This window comes from Tachypleus tridentatus, chromosome 7, assembly GCF_004210375.1.
Source record: "Tachypleus tridentatus isolate NWPU-2018 chromosome 7, ASM421037v1, whole genome shotgun sequence".
Lineage (NCBI taxonomy): Eukaryota > Metazoa > Arthropoda > Merostomata > Xiphosura > Limulidae > Tachypleus > Tachypleus tridentatus.
In genome coordinates this window covers 20,588,685-20,608,553 of record NC_134831.1, presented here as the reverse complement: position 1 = coordinate 20,608,553, position 19,869 = coordinate 20,588,685, and the positions used below count along the sequence as shown (strand labels likewise).

At 35.0% G+C, this 19,869-nt stretch overlaps 1 protein-coding gene across 2 annotated transcripts in view; it reads right to left on the bottom strand.

Moving 5' to 3' along the window:
• LOC143255261 (glucose-6-phosphatase 3-like) overlaps positions 1 to 16,751 on the bottom strand; it is a 38,414-nt gene extending 21,663 nt beyond the window's left edge. Inside the window, exons 1-2 of one of the 2 annotated variants that reach the window (XM_076510662.1) lie at positions 16,665 to 16,751; positions 529 to 606 (exon numbers count right to left, since the gene is read on the bottom strand). In XM_076510662.1, the coding sequence (XP_076366777.1) occupies positions 529 to 606; positions 16,665 to 16,720 (134 nt within the window). In that variant the 5' untranslated portion in view covers positions 16,721 to 16,751. Of the gene's footprint in view, positions 1 to 528; positions 607 to 16,320; positions 16,630 to 16,664 lie in introns of those variants that run through there. The other variant, XM_076510663.1, reaches the window with a different exon arrangement.
• Between the last annotated feature and the right edge of the window lie 3,118 nt (positions 16,752 to 19,869).

The following is a 19,869-nucleotide window of genomic DNA, read 5'->3' as shown; positions in this document are numbered from 1 at the left end:
ATATAAGTTTTTACATAACATTTAAATACAATCAAAGTATTTTGGTTAATATACACAAAGACGATTTTTTTCAATGTAGCAAATAACTGTCACCTGATAAAGCTTTATATGCTTTAATGTGTTTGTCTTAATATTATTACACTTCTGCATAAAATGTTGAAAATAAATGATCCTTGGGTTACAATCATGGGATTCCATATGCTAAAGGGGTTCCTCAAGTTTTGGAATTTACAGAAGATAATCCAGGAATTCTCCAGATTGTATTCACTCTTTCTTGACTGAAAGGGTATCACTAATTTCTTTCTTCTCAGAGTTGCAACACTGAAAATAGTTTTTCTTCCAACAATTTCACTAATTTCTTCTAATATTTAAGATTTTATCATGATATAGTTGCACTTGTTCATTATTCATGTTAATTTCAACACGTGTAAAGTGCGGTTATTTACATGTAACTGGCCTACAGTAAAACATCATAACATTTTGTGACAATTTAACTTACACAGTTGTTAGAAAAGAAATTAATATCACCTTTGTTGAAGGTAGTGGATACATTTAACACCCAGAGAATTCAAATGAAGTAATGAGTCATTCATCCTTGTCAAGAACCTAGGGAAGTATTAGAAGATAAATAATTATTCATATCAACTGACAATAGATGTAAAATCTACATACATCAAGATCAGTTTTCTTCTTAACTATAGATTTTCATATTATTTCCTCTGTCATTGTCAAAGACAAAAGAAAATGATACATGCAATTTGATGTGTAATTGTATAGTTTACTTGGCATAGGTAGGAAATATACAGACTGTGTTTCACTTAATTTTTTTTTGTCTGAAGTTAGAACTCTCTCCAATGATTACAAATTTTCATATTATGGGATAAGTACAATTTAAGTACATGTAATGTAACATGAAGTGTGATATCCACACACTACATGTACAATGCAATAGTGCACACAAAAGTAATAAATATGCAAGCTTAGTTCAGTAGTATATTTAATGTTGGTGCAAAAAGAGCAACACACTGATTGGCTCCTCATACTGAGAGCCCATAAGTAATGCATATAAATAAATTTATATTTATAAATCTATATACTTATGAATGAGCAGTATGGACAGGCTCCCTAAGAAAATTGCACTGAGTAGTTTTGAGTGTTAAAATTTTCCTGGCTTAGCTTGAAATCATTTTAAAACTACATAGTAAAGTTCCAGCTAAATGTAATTCTTTAGTGCTCTAGATTCCTCTAGGTTATTTCTTTATAAAAGAAATCACAATTATATACAGCACTATAAAAATAAGACTAAACAAGTCATCAACAGTTAGAATAATTTTTTCTCTTAAAGATTTGTATTTTGAAATCAACCTTTAAACTTTTATTTTAAACCATACTACAGTAGCCTATTTCTACCACAACTATACATTCAAGTGGCAGTTTCACACAGAGCTTCAGTTTAATGACCATCTACTTACCAGGAACAGGTAAAAATGGGTGTACCACATGCCTCACAAAGCAGGAAAATTATCCAAAAATGTTTTCCCACACTTAAATTGAAATTGTTTTCCCCAATCACATTTTCCATAGGTACCTGTTTTGTACAATGTCCACGTAAAGCTTAATAAAAACTACTCTTAGGTGAAATGGAATGGTTAAACCCAGATTGATGCTAGATGAAACTGCAAAACTAAATCAACATATATATGCAGGCAAAAGAGATGTTAAGTTTTGAGAAAGAGCAGTGCAAGATACAGAAGCGTAATGTAACAATGATTGCTTACCTCCTTCCCATATCAAAAACACTTCCAAACTATTTCTGAAAAACTATAAAAGATTTAAAAGTTTATCATTCTTTTACATTGTGAATTATTTCTAACTAATCATAAACAGTAGCTTACAGGGGATATTAAAAGGGCAGGTGCTAACTGAAAAAATATAAACACTTTTAATTCATTGTAAGATAAACATTTTGTTTTTCTTGGAGATGGGTGAGGGAGGTAAGAGAGACTATGAGAAGGTAGAAAACCATAAGAATCAAACAGATCCTCTTTTTATCAGTCTGTGTTATCAACATATTTGATGTCTAAAACTAAACAGTAAATTCTTGCATAATAACACTTAATACCAATCATTTTTTACTGTAAAGACATACAAATTGCTATGTTTTAATCAGTTTAGAGTAAAAACCTTTTATTTAACTCACAGCAAGCAAGGAATGGAATCAGATGTATCTTTTAGTAGTTGTGGACAATTTTTATTACCAAGAAAAAGTTCACTTTAGTGCACAAGAGGAGAATAGTGTGGCATTTTTAGGTGAAAGTGATGTCACAAAATGTATCAGATAAGCAAATCTGCAAATAACAACAAATTCTATCAAGAACTAAGAGGAGTATTCTGCAGTAGATAAATTGACCAAGTTTTGAAATAAACAGACTGGATACATTTGAAGGACAGAAAAATAAAACCATATTTAGACAAAACAACAAAAAACCATGTGTAGTTAAATGGACAGTTAAATTAAATAAAATTGAACTAAGACAATGCACTTAAATTCAACAGTAAATTGTTTCTTTGTCTAGTTGACATCATCACCTCAGGACTATTTAATTTTTTCACAACAATGATGATTGGCTGACTCATTCAGACAATGTCAAACTTGGCCAGAAAATAATATAGAAGTGCTAATTCTTTCAACATGAATGGTGTCAATTACCTAATATAGAAAATAAAGAAACTGGACTAAGACAATCTCAGTGCCTTTTCAAGCCACATATTACTTCCATTATAGTGCAAAAAATTAAAAACCAAAACTCTTTAAAAATCTGTATCACTAAAACAGATAGAAAGCATGGTGTTCCTATACATTACTTTTCTTTATATCTCTTGTTTTAGTAATAATGATGGTGACATTGCAATTCCATTATGGTAGAATGGACAGACATATCTGGTGGCAGTTGGTGTTGAATCACAAGCAAACTACCTTAACTACTGAACTTTGTTGGCCTGGGGTTTCATAATATGATTGAAAAAAGATATTCATTGATGAAAAGAATAATTCAGAATTCTTATGAATGTAGCCAGCCAAATGCCTTCTTTCTTATCAGTAGTTCACAGTTAGAAAGGACAGCATACGAGGTCTGTTAAAAAAATACACGGACTGTTTGAATTGCGAGGCTCCAGTTGGTTCCAGGGGAATCCGCTTGGTGTCGCTAGGTTCGCACAGATCAGCTGATTACGATGCCATTTCCCAATTGCAGATATCTTCATTTGTGTATTAGCTAGGCGGGTTTAAGTGAAGTGCGATTTTTTTCGTTTGGCGGATTTCAGAATGAATGACCTGAAGGAGCAATGACTTGCTGTGAAATTTTGTGTTAAACTTGGAAAATCTGCGACTGAAACTTTTGCTATGCTTAACACGGCTTATGGTGATGTTGCTATGAAGCGTACGGCATGTTTCAAGTGGCATGAACGTTTTAAGGATGGTCGACAGTCCATTGAAGATGATGGCGTCCTTGGCGTCCTTCCCGTCAACTGGCGACCCACACGTCGACAAGATCAACACCCTGGTGTGGGCAAATTGATGTCTGACTGTCAGGGAGCTTGCTGAAGAGTGTGGGATATCAGTTGGATCTTGTTACGAGATTTTGACCAAAAAATTGAAGATGCACCGCGTTGCTGCAAAATTTGTGCCTCAGAACTCGTGCATTTTTGGCCAAACACTCGATCACTGTTCTTCCCCACCCCCCCTACTCACCTGACCTTGCTCCTTGCGATTTTGTCTTGTTCCCCAAACTCAAAAGACACTTGAAAGGAAGAAGATTTGAGACGATTCCCGAGATTAAGGCAAATGCGATGACGGAGCTGAAGGACATTACAAAAGAAGGGTACCAGGACTGTTTCAACAAGTGGAAATACCGTTGGGATAAGTGTGTGCATTGGGGAGGAGAGTACTTTGAAGGGGTCCCAGACCTGTAACTTCTAAATAAAGTACATTTTGTTTTATGACGTCAGTCTGCGTATTTTTTTTAACACACCTCGTATAGCCTTAGAAGCTTTGCCAATTTGTTAAGCTTCAGATGTGTACAACAGGAAATCGTGCACACTACAACAGTTAATACTATTTCCCTTGGTGTGGCATCATGCATGGGTTCTGCTTATACACATCACAAATGTGAAGTTGTGGCCATTGGGCTAAATAACTAACCACAGTAATGTTTGCTGTTCATATCCACTTTTTGCCTTAAATGTGTCTTTAACTTAATATATTGCTTATGTAAGGTGCATATGAATGAAAGAGAGCTTTAGCCCTCTTCAAGACCATAAACTTTTAAACTTTGTGCATACATTTATATTCAGAAAATTCATATACAGATAAGCTCATAATAGTTAGGCAACTAGATGAACTTATCAATCAATTTATTGTATATCTCATTAATGAATTACATTCCATATAATAGCTATTAAGTACTCCCTTTTGATCCTCTAGTCTGCAAGTAATTTTCCCTTTGGTCTTGTGTGCTGTTTTCACCCTGGCACTGTCTCAAAGTTTTTGCACTGAAAGGTTTTTCTTCTATGCTTTATTCAGTTCCTGTATAAATTTATAAGCTTTTTCTTGCGAGAAGTGGGCTAGAATAGACTGCTGTCTCCTTTGTCCCAGTTCTGAATTTAAGCAAGTATTTCATACCTCTCTAGGACAGCATCTATTTTGTCTTTCTGTTAATCAAATTTGAAAAGCTTATGTAAACTGGCCTTAACCTCACTGTCACTTTTGGGTCCTTCCTCTTTCTGTTAAGTGGGCTTGATGATCTCAATTTGTGCTCTTATTCTCTCTATATATATATACTCAATCTCTCCTTTTGTCTTTCTCAATTTGTATTCTTATTCTCTTCTCCTCTTTTCTCTGTTGACCTTCTCTTTCTAAGTCTTGTTATTGTTTAGTAAACTCTTGTAGATAACTGTTTTTGAATCCAAGTTGCTCACCTCTCTATTCACTTATCAAAATTCCTTGACACAGTTGTATAGTGTAACCATAATTTCTACACTATTTTGCCATCACTACAGGTGTACACATATAGACCTACTTTTACTGTCATTCACAACTTTTCTTTACTACCGTTTACCACCTTATAATTCTTGCTGGTTTGTCAATGTCAGGTTTTCAAAGGTACTGTGAGTCTATACAGTAGGTGTCTGTGATTTGTTTGTGATAAATTGCAACAATTACTGGACAACACCCAGTCCACCAATGTATGTAAAAGAAAAAAGTATTTACAGTACAGCTAAACAGTTGTATTCAGAGGTTTAACTGTATATTTTTTGTCAAAGTCCACACAGACAGTTTCAATTACTTTCAGAACACTGACTGACAAGCCAAATTATTCTCTCCTACTCTGTTATGACAATACAATTAGTGATACAGACACTTACATTACTCTGCAAGTTGTCACAGCTGTATCCAGAGCTTTAAACAATTCAATTTTACATCAAAAGTCCACATATGCTGGCTTAGTTACCTCATAATCCAACTGACAAAAGGAATTATTGTTCTCTATTCTGTTATTACAGTACAATTTGCAATTATAATACTTTAAAAGTTGCCACTATACACTCTTTATAGCTTAAGCTATAACAAAGTCTAGGTCAATATCTACTATTAATTTTGTCTTACTTTCACTTTGATTAATTTCCTTACTTGCATTAACTTAGTCACCTATAAATATATACATATATTGAGTAACTGAGGCCTAGAACTACAATGGCTGTGTTACCTCTGCCCTCTTTCACTAATTGGCACCTCTTATTCTAGCCACAATGGTTAGTTCTGAATGTTTCTTCATGGTATGCCACTACAGTCCATACAAATTGCTCCATTCAACAAAAAACAGAAAGGAATTCATAATGAGAAAACCCATAGAAAATGCCCAGATCTCTATTGGTCTTGTTTCAGCTGAAAATGTCTTTCTCCAAAACCAGTACAATGGATGACCTCACAACCCTATTTTCAAAAGTGAGCAAGTACAAACCAGAGGAGCAGACAAAGTACCACCCCTGGTGTGGTTCTTTTTTTTCCATGAAAGTTTATGTAGTAGGTGTGGTCTGCATTGAAAAGGAGTCAGATATTAGAATATAACATGAAAATATCTCAAATGCTCTTATAGTTGACTGACTGATTGATTTAGTGTTTTATGGCACAAAGCAGCTAGACTATCTGCACCAAATGTCCTGTAAAAAAGTAAAAATAAATTAAATGTAGCAAAATACATAAAAGGAAATGAAGATAAAACAAAACATAGAAAAACAGAAAAAGCATAAAACCAATGTTGACACCTAGGCTACAATGTTAAGAGAGAAAGCAGAGTAAGAGAAGTTGTAAAGGACTTTCTCTAGCAAAGTGGTAATGATCATAACCTGCCAGGAAGACTAACAGGTAAGTACAAGAACCACCATCAGTTACATGAAGTTGGCCTTTCCAGTCCTGGTTCTGGGCTACGTTGTCATTACAGCCATTATCAAAAGGTAAAATAAGAAAAGTGTTAAAAGACATATAGCAAAATCGTAATAAAAATTAGACAAATGTCCTGTAAAAAGGTAAAAGGAAAGGAAATTTAGTAAAATTCGTAAAAGGAAAGAAGGTATAAACAAAACAGAAATTAAGAATAGAAAATGGCATAAAACTAATGTTGACATCCAGTCTACAAAGTTGTAAAGGGCTTCCTGTAGCAAAATGGTAATTATCATAACCCACCAGGAATAGATTAACAGGTAGGTACAAGAACCACCACCAGTCACCTGAAGTTAATCTTTCTAGTCGTGGTTCCGGGTTATGTTGTCATAACAGCCATTATCAAAAGGTAAAATACGAAAAGTGTTAAAAGACATATAGCAAAATCGTAATAAAAATTAGCCAAATATCCTGTAAAAAGGTAAAAGGAAAGTAAATGTAGTAAAATTCTTAAAAGGAAACAAAGGTATAAACAAAACAACAAAGTCGTCAACATAGAGCCTGTTTGCAACAGTGAGAGGAAGTTGTTCAGTGATGGCATTTATCTTTATACTGAAAAGTGTGACACTCAAAACACAGCCCTGAGGGACCCCAAGTTTCTGTACAAAAGAACGGGAAAGTGTCGAACCCACACAAACTTGGAATCTCCTGTCCATTAAAAATTTTTTAATAAACCTGGGTAAATGGTCACGTAACCCATATATATGGTGTCGCAAAATGGCATACCTCCATGTTGTGTCATAAGCCTTCTCAATGTCAAAGAATATTGAAACAAGATGTTGGCATTTGAGAAAGGCTTCTCTGATTGATGTTTCAAGTCAAACTAGGTGGTCCGTGGTGGAATGCTGTCATCAGAACCCACACTGGGTGGGTGAGAGGAGGTTGTTTGATTCGAGAAATCAAACAAAATGAGCATTAACCATCCTCTCTAAAATCTTACAGAAACAGCTTGTCAAAGCAATTGGATGATAGTTTGAAGGAATCTTGGGATCTTTCCCAGATTTAGAGAAAGGTAAGATTATAGCCTGGCACCAGGCATCAGGAAAAACATTCTCCTACCAGATCCGGTTAAAAACAATTAGAAGAATATCAAGCGAAGCAGGAGAAAGATAGAGCAACATGTCATAGTGTACATCATCAGGTCCAACAGATGTAATGTCAGACCGATGAAGGGCCATTTTCAGTTCCACCAGTGTAAAGGGACAATTATAGTCAAAGAGACAGTCAGTTCGAAAGGAAAGAGGTGAACGCTCTGCCCGACTCTTGATGGCCAAGAAGGTGGAGGAACAAGCAGAAGTGCTAGATACCCTCCAAAAGTTTTCACCTGGAGTATCGGCAATGCTCCTGATATCAGCTACCTCTTGGCCATCAGAGAGTAAGATGAAGAGGGGGACAGAATTGTAGTGCCCACTGACCTTTTGAACCCTGTCCCATATGACCTTGGAACTGGTGGTAGAAGATATGCTAGTTGTGAACTTAATCTAAGATTCTTTCTGGCTTTGACGTCTTACCAGCATGTGCACGGGCCGTTGGAAAGCGATGCGGTTCGAAAGTGTGGAATATCTATGGAAAGTATCCCAGGCCCGTTTTTGAGCCTTCCCTGCCAAGTGGCAAGCAGGATTCCACCATGGACGAGGATATCGTAGAAAACGTGTCAAGGTTTTAGGAATACACTGAGCAGCTTGTATAATACAATCAGTTACCACTGCCACACATTCGTCTATTGATGGCTGATTCACGATGGCAGGGTCAAGTTTTGCGAGAGCAGTGAAAGTGGACCAGTCTGCCTGATCCAGCTTACACTGGGGCACGCAGGTAGGGTGACATCAACCATGGTCAGTCTCTCTCAAAAGTATAGGAAAATGATCACTGCCCAGTGGATTATTGTCAACTTTCCAGGAAAAATGGGAAAATAATGAAGGGGAGCAAACCGAGAGATCAATAGCAGTAAAGGACTGACTAGGTGTGTGAAAATAAGTGGATGAACCAGTATTGAAAAGAGAAAGGTTGTGATCAGAGAGCATATGCTCTGCAGAGCGAACCTTCCTATCAATAACAGCACTTCCCCAGAGGGGATGATGTCCATTAAAATCCCCCAGGATTAAAAAGGGAGACAGCAACTGTTCAACAAGAGCATCAAGGTCTGATTGATCATATGTCTCTCCAGGGGACAGGTAGATAGAACAGTGACGGTATGACCCAAGGAAACATGGATGGCTATGGCCTCCAAGGGTGTGTTGAGTGACAAAGACAGGGTAGGCACATGCTGATCAACCAATAGTGCCATCCCTCCACGTACTCTTCCATCACACAGCCTGTCATTTCTGTACAGAGAAAACTGCTGAATGGTGACTGTATCAGCAGGTTTTAGAAATGTTTCTTGTAAGGAAAGACATCCACGATGGTAGGAAGCAATCAGTGTTTTGATATCATCCAGATTAGAACGTAAACCTCGATAGTTCCATTGTATCAAGGTGGCCATTTTTAATGACAGGTAGGCAAAGTGGCTGGAGAACCCTTCTGTTTACGACCACATCTTTTTTCTTTACTGTTCTTATTTGGAGGAGGTCTATCAACCTCCATGGATCCTGCCCTGGGTCAATTGGGCAGGTCTTTGTTTTTGGAAGGGGATTCCAGTGACTGAGGATGCAAACGAATGATTGTTTTGCATTGTTGGGTGGGAAAAAAAGATGTATCAGAAGAAATGCCTGTATTTGAAACCGAGGGATGTGAATCTTGAGATTTGTTGGAATGTATGGGAGGAACAGAGATGAGTGTAGAAGTCGATTCATCAACCTTTTTAACCATGGAGGTCAAAAGGCTTTTCATTTGTTTTGAAAACGATTCTCTTGGAGCCACAGAGAGATCTGTCTGCACTCCCACTGTAGTTGTGGAATGAAGTGCAGCAGCATATGTCCAAGATGGAGTGGCGGACAGCAATTTCCAAGCCTCAGGATAACTAATGTTATGAGTCGTTTTCAAATGCTGCATCTCTTTTTCCTACAACCAATTTGGGCAAGAACGAAAGTAGGAAGGGTGGGAACCATTGCAGTTGACACTATGTGGGTCTGTGTGACACTCATAGGCATCGTGGTCCTTGCCACCACAACGAGCACATGTCAGGGAATCACGACAGGACGTCTTTGAGTGGCCGAACCTCGGACATTGGAAACATCGAAGAGGGTTTGGAATGTTCAGCCGTACCCTGCAAATTAGAAAACCTGCCTTGATGGTGGCAGGTGCACGTGGTGATGTAAATGTCAAAATGAGGATATTTGTCGGCAGTGTAACTCAGTGTTTGCGAGTGGAGATGCGCCTCACTGCAGAAACTCATTGAGTGGAGAGACCAGCAAAAATCTCTGACTCAGGGACATTCTTCAAATCCCTCTCAACAATAACTCCTCATGATGAATTCAAGGTAGCATGAGGGGTAACCTCAATAGGTACATCCCCAATTGCCTTTGAATTCAAGAGAAGTTCACTGTGTTGGGATGTGGATGTTTCAACCACTATGTCTCCAGATCGAAGCTTCTTTACTGATGTTGGAGAGCCAGCAAGTCCCTCTAGTCTCTTCTGAATAAAAAAGGGGGACATTTGCCCTAAAGGTTATTCTGAAAGAGAATGTAATATAAGAAAATGGGGTACAGGTGTTACAGATGTTGAAGATTGCTGCTCAGAGTCTTCAAGACATGGTCGTTTACCTATTGACTGTTTTTTCACTATTTTATTTAAATTTTTTGTTGGAGGATCTATAGGCAAAAAGGAAAATTTCAGTACCCACTGACCTCACCCACCATGGAGCCCTACGAGAGGACTCACTACAATGTCATGCAAGGACCTGCAGCAATGCCAGGGTTTCGTAAGCACTATACCCAAACACCAGCATCAGACCAATGTCCACAACACCTGTTGAGAACTTCCAAAACTGTTACTTGGTTGACTCTAGCCTAAGTGGACCAGCCGATTGACCCAAGGGGAGCCACCCAAAGGCTGCCCGTCTACAGGAATTCAAGGCCAAAGTGGTGTGTTAGGGTTGGACCCCTCAATCATCAGGATCCTCTCCTCCTCTTCACGGGTTGCCACGCATGGCAAACACGTGAGTAGATGTTTATATCCCAGAGGAGGTAAACTGAAAGATCAGAACCTTCCCCTGGGAGGTCCCCTCACCACATACAGGAATCCACACCAAGGGGTGCTCTTATAGAACACCTTATCTCTGCAGTAGGCATATATGTAACCAGAGTGAATGGTATGAGAGCTTTGCATTGTCCTGACTTGATACATATTTGTTGAAAATAAAAGTACCCTGGGAGGCACCATTACCCACATGGCAGACAACCGTAAGCAAATGTTATAACCAGAAGGAGAATGTACTCACCTAAGATTTTGGGTAGAATGTTGAATGGAGGCAAGAAATTCAAATGCTGAAGAGAGTGGGTGAAGTTATGCAAGGTAGTCAAATATACCAATATGAAAGATTTCATTCAATGGCAATCATATATGAGTGTCAAGTGAATGAGAAAAGTGACAAATTTAATGAGATGAAATGCAGAAAATCTTGTAGCACAATATACTACAAAAAATAGATGAAATATATATATAAAATAGCAAACCCTATCTATAAGGGTAGAAGGAGATTTCTCTCCGGAGAATGAGAAATCCCAGGTAATGTTATATCAAAAACAGAAATCCCAAAAGTGTGAGAAGTAAGGGCTAAGTGTTAACAAACAGCAAAAACACTGCACAAATATATCTGTCTGTGTTTGAACAATCATAGAAGATAGTAATAGAAGGTTTGCTTACTTGTTTGTTTTAAAAGAAAGTTACATTGGGCTATCTGATGTGTCCATCACAGGAAAACAAACCCTAGATTTTAACATTAAAAATTTATACACTTATTACTGAAGACAGAGGCATGGGTAAGAGTATGCAGGATGATACGTGGGTGCCAGTTGGGCATGGAAAACTGGTAAGTGTGTTTATGGATAAGGAAGGACCAAAAAAAAAAAAGAGCACTGGGTAGGAAATATCTTGCTGTATCAAGAAAAGCAAAATGCTGAAAACAAGACTAACTGATAGCCAGCAGTTGTGAAGACAACTGAACTCTGTTAAATAGCTACATAAAAAGATAGGAGATGCCCAACAGTAGGATGATAAGGAAGAAAGTGATGATGAATGAACAGAACAACATCACCAAGTTCGATTCAACAAGCAATATACTGTACAAATCCAAATGGCAAGATGGAAGGATAACTTACCTTGATGGAAAGGATATTGTAGATGTTGAAACAATAGTGTATAATTTGCAGGGAAAGAGAGGTTGGGCTGTCAGGTAGTAGAACAAGCCAAACTGAAGCCAGCCAGAAAGATCCCAAAAGAGGACATGAGAAGGAGATTCTCCAGTCAAAGCCAGGACCAAACGTAAAAAATAGAAAGGTGAGGGAGCATTATGACAAGTATAAGACCAGACCTAGTGGAAGGCAGTAACATCCAGGGTTGAGGGACAGAGAACAGATGACCAGGAGAGAAAAAGCATGAAACTGAGAGGGTTGAAAAGCAATGGTGAGTGAAATAACCAAAAAAGTACCCAAATGGTAAAACTAGGGGAGAAGAGACTGCTTTGCAGGTAGAATATAATCTAGCAAAGAGAGGCTGTCTGTAACCCAGTTCATAGAACTCAGTATAAGGCATACAAGGAAACAATCCTACTGAGAATTAGCTTAAAAGGAGGATCCAGAGTTTAAAAGCAATGGATATTGGATAAGATTTTCCAATGGCAGTTAATTTAAGAAAAACCAAGTAGTTGTTGAAATAGAGCATTAATACTAGGAGTGGTGATGGTATCATGCCTGACAGTCTATTTGAAATTCAAGCATGTGGATATGGAGGCCCATCTGCCAGATATATAACTGTTGTTCAGGAATGCTCTCAAATAGGAAGAGGAAGCATTGGTGAAGAGGAGTATGTGAAGATTGATAGGAAGTAATGTAACTCAGATAGTGATACTGGATTGGTCCACCCACTAATAAAAATACCAAAATAGAGGAAGGGATACAAGAACCATTGAGGTAAAAGATTCATGTGAGGCATATCTCTAGTAAGGATCAACTGAAGAGAAAAATATATGTGTGACCCAAAGAGATAAGCAATCTCCAAATATTAAACCTCTAACACAGAACAAGTAGGATAGGTGCAAATCCTAGTATCTATAAGTTCCATAGCTGGCAAGCAGATCAGAGAAGACTGATCTCAGTTGCAAATAGGTTGAAATAAAACTTACCCCTTCAACCAAATAAAATATTAAGTGAGAATGAAGAAATGTTGGAAGCAATAATGAACAGAGCCCTTCATGAAACATTGAACATAGATAGAAGCAAAAGGAAAGAAAACAAGATGAGGGCTGAAATGTGGGAGGGAGAAAAAGGAAACTGGAAAGAACGTCTATGGGTAAAAAGTAGAATAACCCCTAGTGTAGATGGAAAAAGTGACCATAAGAGCTCAACTGTGATAACTAGGTACCTGCAGGACCCAAAATGATGGAAACGTCAACAATGTGTTACAGGAGTTTGGTGCCAGGTAAAAGAGTAAGTTGTGAAGTGGGAACCAAGAAATCAGAAACTAAAGGCTTTGACAAGGTACATTAGTAGAGGTAAGGTTGGGGAGTGTGGAAACAAAGTACAAAAGCAAGAAATGATGACAGGCAGTCTCAATCCAAGACTCAATCAAAAAACTTCAAACTTCTAAACAAAGTGAAAAAAATGAGACAAATAGACTACAAGGTGAAACATGTTTAGTGGTTTGTGGAGGTGCCTGCAGAATAAGGCTCACACACAGATAGAGTTACACCACCTATCAGTCTTAAACTCCATTTGCAAAGCTTCACATGTAAAGAAATAAATAAAAGCAAAATAAGAAAAATAAGAAAAATAAAGATAGATAGGACAGCAACAAGATGCTTAAGTCCACAATATCCCACATCTAAATCACCCTTCACTGTTTTTACATAGTTGTGGAAGGTGATTGCTCTTAAATGAAAAGATCCCATTATTGAGGGCAGTAAGTGAGAAAATCTTGCTATTTCAGTCCTCAAGTGTGTGTGCTTTCTTATAGCAAAGCCACATTGGGCAATCTGCTGAGTTCACTGAGGGCAATTGAACCTCTGATTTTAGCATTGCAAATCTGTACACTTACTGCTGTACCAGCAAGGGACCATTCTCACAGTAAAAGTTCAAATTAATATGAAAATATAAGTAGTACAGCAGACATATTATGCTAGAATAAAACCCCACTGAACTGCCTAAAGTTCTACAAGTATGACATCCACCCTCCATCCTTAAAAATCTATTTAACTACTAATTTCAAACAGTCTTCTACTTTTTATAAGAGTTTGTATATTCATACACAATGTTAATACATGAATGAAAAGTGTAAAGATGTTCCTTGCTTAACTGACCTTATTAAACAAAAATAAAAAAAAATCTAAAGTTTCATCACAAATGTTAAGCACAATATATTAATTACTACTTCTTGATACTTACATAATGTTTTCTTATGTGTTACAAAATACTTTAACTTATTTAATATTTGTTTATCAGACCCATTAAATATTAATTTTTATACCAATATTTTGGCATTAGTTACAAAATTTTGTTATTTTTGTTACAAATTCTATGAAACCTCAAGTAGTTGTGAATTTGTAATACAAGAATATTAAACATTACTGTTAGAAGACTAAATACTGGAAAAACATTTTTTTATCCAAAATACTTAAATTAATATCATTATGAACTCTTTTAATTGCCAGATCATAATATCTCCTAGTACCACAGCAGTAGATAGTTAATAAAATTATTTATTTCAGGATTATTTACACTAATTAAATCAAAAACCATCTGGATTTATAATATTTTCAACAAACTTATTTTCATAAAAATAAAGACAGAAATTAGCTATATAAGTAGAATAGTTATCTGCCATTGAAACTTCTATTACTGGTATAAATACATGATTATTGAAACAAAATTATCATAAATACAGAAAATGTATTAAAAGAACAGGATTATAATCCTCTCTGTATTTTTACAAAAGTATAAAAATATATGAAGTTTCTGTTTAAATGCATGATTACTGAAACAAAATTATCATAACTACAGAAACTTCATATATTTTTTATACTTTTGTAAAAATACAGAAGAATTACAATCCTGTTATTTTTATACATTCATAATTAATTAGGTCTATCAAATGCATTGTTGTATGTAAAGTAGTGAAACAAAATGCTTGAACAGTTAATTGTTCAAAATTACTTAAGTATTCTAAAATAAGTTATTTTTTATTACCTAAGATATGTTTATTATCACTGTTCTATACATTTATAACAGTCAAATAAGATATTAAGAAATGTAATAAATAAAGTGGTTGGTTGTTTGGAAATAATTTCTAAGGAGATGTAAATAAATTTAAATTTTATAGAAGGTTTATGCAATTTCGATATAGCATACAAGAAAGTTTAATCTTTAAAGGATTTGGTTTGGAATGAAATTTTATTAGTAAGCTTCAATGAAATTATTTTTTTCTGTATCTTTGAAGTGATTAACCAGTTCAAACATTTCTATAATAATAATTTCATTAATAATAAGATGTACAAAACTTTTTATAAATAAACCTGAAATTACAATCAACTTTATATGCATGAGAACAATAACATTTTTCTTGTAATTCTTGTATCTTATTTTTTTTAAGTGGAAAAACATTATACCTATTAGAAATTTAAAATTTATTTGAAAAAATTTAAATCTTGCTTTATTAAGTACATTAAACTTCCATTTTAAAAACCATCTAGGTGGATAACATGTAACATAATTAAGTTTCAAAATGCACTTACTAATATTATTTAACTGATTTAAGAATATCTAGATTATTGCATTTTGTGGCAATATTATATTTATATCCTTTTTATTGAGAATTTCATACATCAGTTTTATCTTCTACAATATCTAAGTGACCAGTAATGGCATGTTTATGAGAAGTATCACTAAATATACTATTTTTACACTTATGTGATAAGGAAGTTACTTGAACTACATCCAGGTTGTTTAATAAGATTATATGAAAGTGGTACAGTCAGAATTCTACATCTATAAATATACATATAATGTGGTAATAATATACAGTCACAAAATAAGAACTTGACATCATCATGTACAAGGAGGTAAAAGCTACCAGCAACCATAAAACAATGAATTAAAAATACCTTAAAATGTAGTTAAAAAGCATACAGACACAAAACATATTAAAATAATGTCAAAAACATTTTAGTCATGAATGGCTTGTAATTGTACATTATCATTCAATTACAAAGAAACTATTGCAGAAAGTGAAGGTGTAGTTTGGTTCAGAACATATGGATGCAATCAACTCAACCAGGCCTCTAACAACTTTAAATGTGCTCATTGGCAAACTGAAGAGACATACTATCTTCTATATGATTTTAATGCTAGTATCCAATTTTCACCACTCATGACTAAACAAGTTTGATATTTGTTTTTGGTATGCTTTGTCTTTGAAAGTTTTTGGATTACATTTTACAACACATACACACACACAGGGGGTTTTGTGTAATAATCTCCAAAAATGTTCCTTCCACCCACATAAAAATTCCCAGGACTCTTGCAGATAAGACAAACACACTGTCAAGCCAAATTTTATATGCCCTCGTAAAACTAAGCTACATGCTTATTTTCATTTCTTTCAACCTCAATATATTGTACTATCATACATGTTTTCAAATTAAAGATGTTTATACAAAAATTATGAATTACGTTTTCATGTGCACTTTTGTACTCTGATGAAGATGGCAGCTGTATTTAGCTTGGTTTGGTCAAACATATGTATATACAACATGAATAAATAATACGACCACCAGCAACTTATTCTATAGTGTACGTTCCTTCTGTATTTTAAACAATTTAACTCCTTTCTGTTTAAGTTTAAATGATTGATTCATAGTAAAATTTACTAATACTGCCAGTTTTTCAAAACGACAGGAAATTCATTGTTAAAACATTCTACCAATTCAAGTGGCATCATTGACTTCATTACATTTAGCAATTGTGGCGAAATATTTAAAAACTTGAAACATATATTAACACTCCCTCCTACTTACGATTTCTTCTTAACTAAAACAACCGGAAAGAATAAATAACTTAACTTATATTGCATGCCCTCTATCGAAATAAGAAATGAAATTATTATCAACAAAAAATTATATAATTTCATGGAAATACATGTTATACTGCTATAAATTAACAGTCATAAAAATATACAAGAAGAGAGATGAAACTTATCTGTGCAACTTTTAACACGTGTAATAATATGAATGAAAATCAGTTTTAATGAACTTAACCAACCAACAATTTGTACTGATATTGTTATTAAAAAAAAAAAATGTCTAGAGAGTGTTTTCTCTCATGAATTAACACATTTTGTAGGGAAAGCGATATTCATTAAAATTATTAAGACACACCAATACAATGTTTTACAAATACCAAAAGTGTTTGCGCATAGCTGCCCCTAATTTTGAAATGGTATACTACAGGTAATTGTTGCTTAGCCTTTCCTAATTTTTTGGCTACTCTAATCAAGGCCAGTTTAATTGTTTTATTGGTCTTATACTTTAAACTTATAGAGGTCCCCTCAAGACATAAAATCTACGTGCAATACACTTACAGTCATAGTACGAGGCTCCTTAATTAGTGTGAGACCCTTAGCTTCAGCCCGGTAAACCCATGCTTTAATCTGGGGTTGACTCTAGTCTTATCTGACCAAGTAATGGGAAATGACCGTTGCCGTTATAGTGTAACATTTGGAGATCGAAGCAAATGGTTTTAAACTACGACACGATCAAATATACCATTCTCATTGAGTATTCTTAATACTGTAGATCTGGTCACTTTTCTTTCACTTGGTACATGGTTGTTTATCTCATGCATAAAGTCAGTGGCAGTCTTCATTCTTGTGTCGAAAACTGCATAAAGGAAAATATTTAACATTAGTAATATTGAGTTTAGATGTTCTTCCTCTTCCTTTCTATTTCTAAATGTACCTGTCTCGGTCTCACGATCTAGGGCATACTTGGCAGTATTTGGGGAGCAATTCAAGTCTGCAGCAATTTGTCAGAGAGTCCAATCAGTGTCAAGTAAAGTTTTCATGCGAACTCTCTGCTCTACTGACAATTCTCTATGCTTTTTTGGGACGTGGCTCAACAAAATAGCTTAATATAACGTGTTAAACACAGTTTTCCTTATCAAGGGTCATTTGTGGAGTTCTATTAATTAAATTGATTTCTTATACATAAACATGTACCCCATGTTAAGTCCTTGTTAGTTTCAGTTATTTCAGACTCTAATTTTGATCAGTATTCTCATTCAAGTAGAACCATTATGGCATGCCCTTGGTAAAAGCGTATAGAAATTCTAAAGAATGACAAGTTTTCTCACCGCGGCTCATTCAACTGTTATCAAGGATTAGCAAGGCGTTACAATTTACATACTGCAATGGCATGGAAGAAAACCGAGAAGTATTAAACCAACAAAAATAGAAAAAATAATAAAATATTCTCTTGTCCTAACTCCCTTTCACAGTACTGTGTGTACTTTGTTTGTTCTGAAACGCAGAACAATACAATGGGCTGTCTGTGCCCATCACGGTTAACGAAACACGGTTTTTAATAGATATTCAGTGATAGATAAGAGAGTAAATGAGTAATAACAGTTACTGATTATCGGTATTCTTGTTAGATAAGAAAGTAATACAGTGATAACAGTTACTGGTAATAGATATTCAGTGACAATTAAGAGAGTAAGTTAATGATAACAGTTACTGGTTATCGATATTCATATTAGATAAGAGAGTAAGTTAGTAATAACAGTTACAGGTTATCGGTATTCATGTTAGATAAGAGGGTAAGTCAGTGATAACAGTTACTGGTAATAGATATTCAGTGTTAGATAAGAGAGTAAGTCAGTGATAACAGTTACTGGTAATAGATATTCAGTGTTAGATAAGAGAGTAAGTCAGTGATAACAGTTACTGGTAAAAGATATTCAGTGATAGATAAGAGAGTAAGTGATTAATAACAGTTACTGATTATCGGTATTCATGTTAGATAAGTAGATAAGAGGATACGTCAGTGACAACAGTTACTGGTAATAGATATTCAGTGATAGATAAGAGAGTAAGTTAGTGATAACAGTTACTGGTAATAGATATTCATTGATAGATAGATAAGAGAGTAAGTTAGTGATAACAGTTACTGGTAATAGATATTCAGTAAGTTAGATAACAGTTACTGGTTATCGGTATTCATGTTAGATAAGAGTAAGTCAGTGATAACAGTTACTGGTAATAGATATTCAGTGTTAGATAAGAGAGTAAGTCAGTGATAACAGTTACTGGTAATAGATATTCAGTGATAGATAAGAGAGTAAGTTAGTAATAACAGTTACTGGTAATAGATATTCAGTGATAGATAAGAGAGTAAGTCAGTGATAACAGTTACTGGTAATAGATATTCAGTGATAGATAGAGAAAGTTAGTAATAACAGTTAGTAATAACAGTTAGTAATAACAGTTACTGGTTATCGGTATTCATGTTAGATAAGAGTAAGTCAGTGATAACAGTTACTGGTAATAGATATTCAGTGATAGATAAGAGAGTAAGTCAGTGATAACAGTTACTGGTAATAGATATTCAGTGATAGATAAGAGAGTAAGTTAGTAATAACAGTTACTGGTTATCGGTATTCATAGATGTAGATAAAAGTTACTGGTTATAGATAAAGTAAGAGAGTAAGTCAGTGATAACAGTTACTGGTGGTATAGATATTTAGTGATAGATAAGACGGAAAGTCAGTGATAACAGTTACTGGTATTAGATATTCAGTGATAGTTCAGAGAGTCTGTTAATGATAACAACTACTGGTTATCGGTATTCATGTTAGATAAGAGGGTACGTCAGTGATAACAGTTACTGGTAATAGATATTCAGTGATAGATAAGAGAGTAAGTTAGTGATAACAGTTACTGGTAATAGATATTCAGTGATAGATAAGAGTTGAGTTAGATAAGTAATAACAGTTACTGGTTATCGGTATTTATGTTAGATAAAAGGGAAAGTCAGTGGTAATAGTTACTGGTAATAGATATTCAATGATACTTAAGAGAGTAAGTTAATGATAACATTTACTGGTTATCGTTATTCATATTAGATAAGAAGGTAAGTCAGTGATAACAGTTACTGGTAATAGATATTCAGTGTTAGGTAAGAGAGTAAGTTAGTGATAACAGGTACTGGTAATAGATATTCAGTG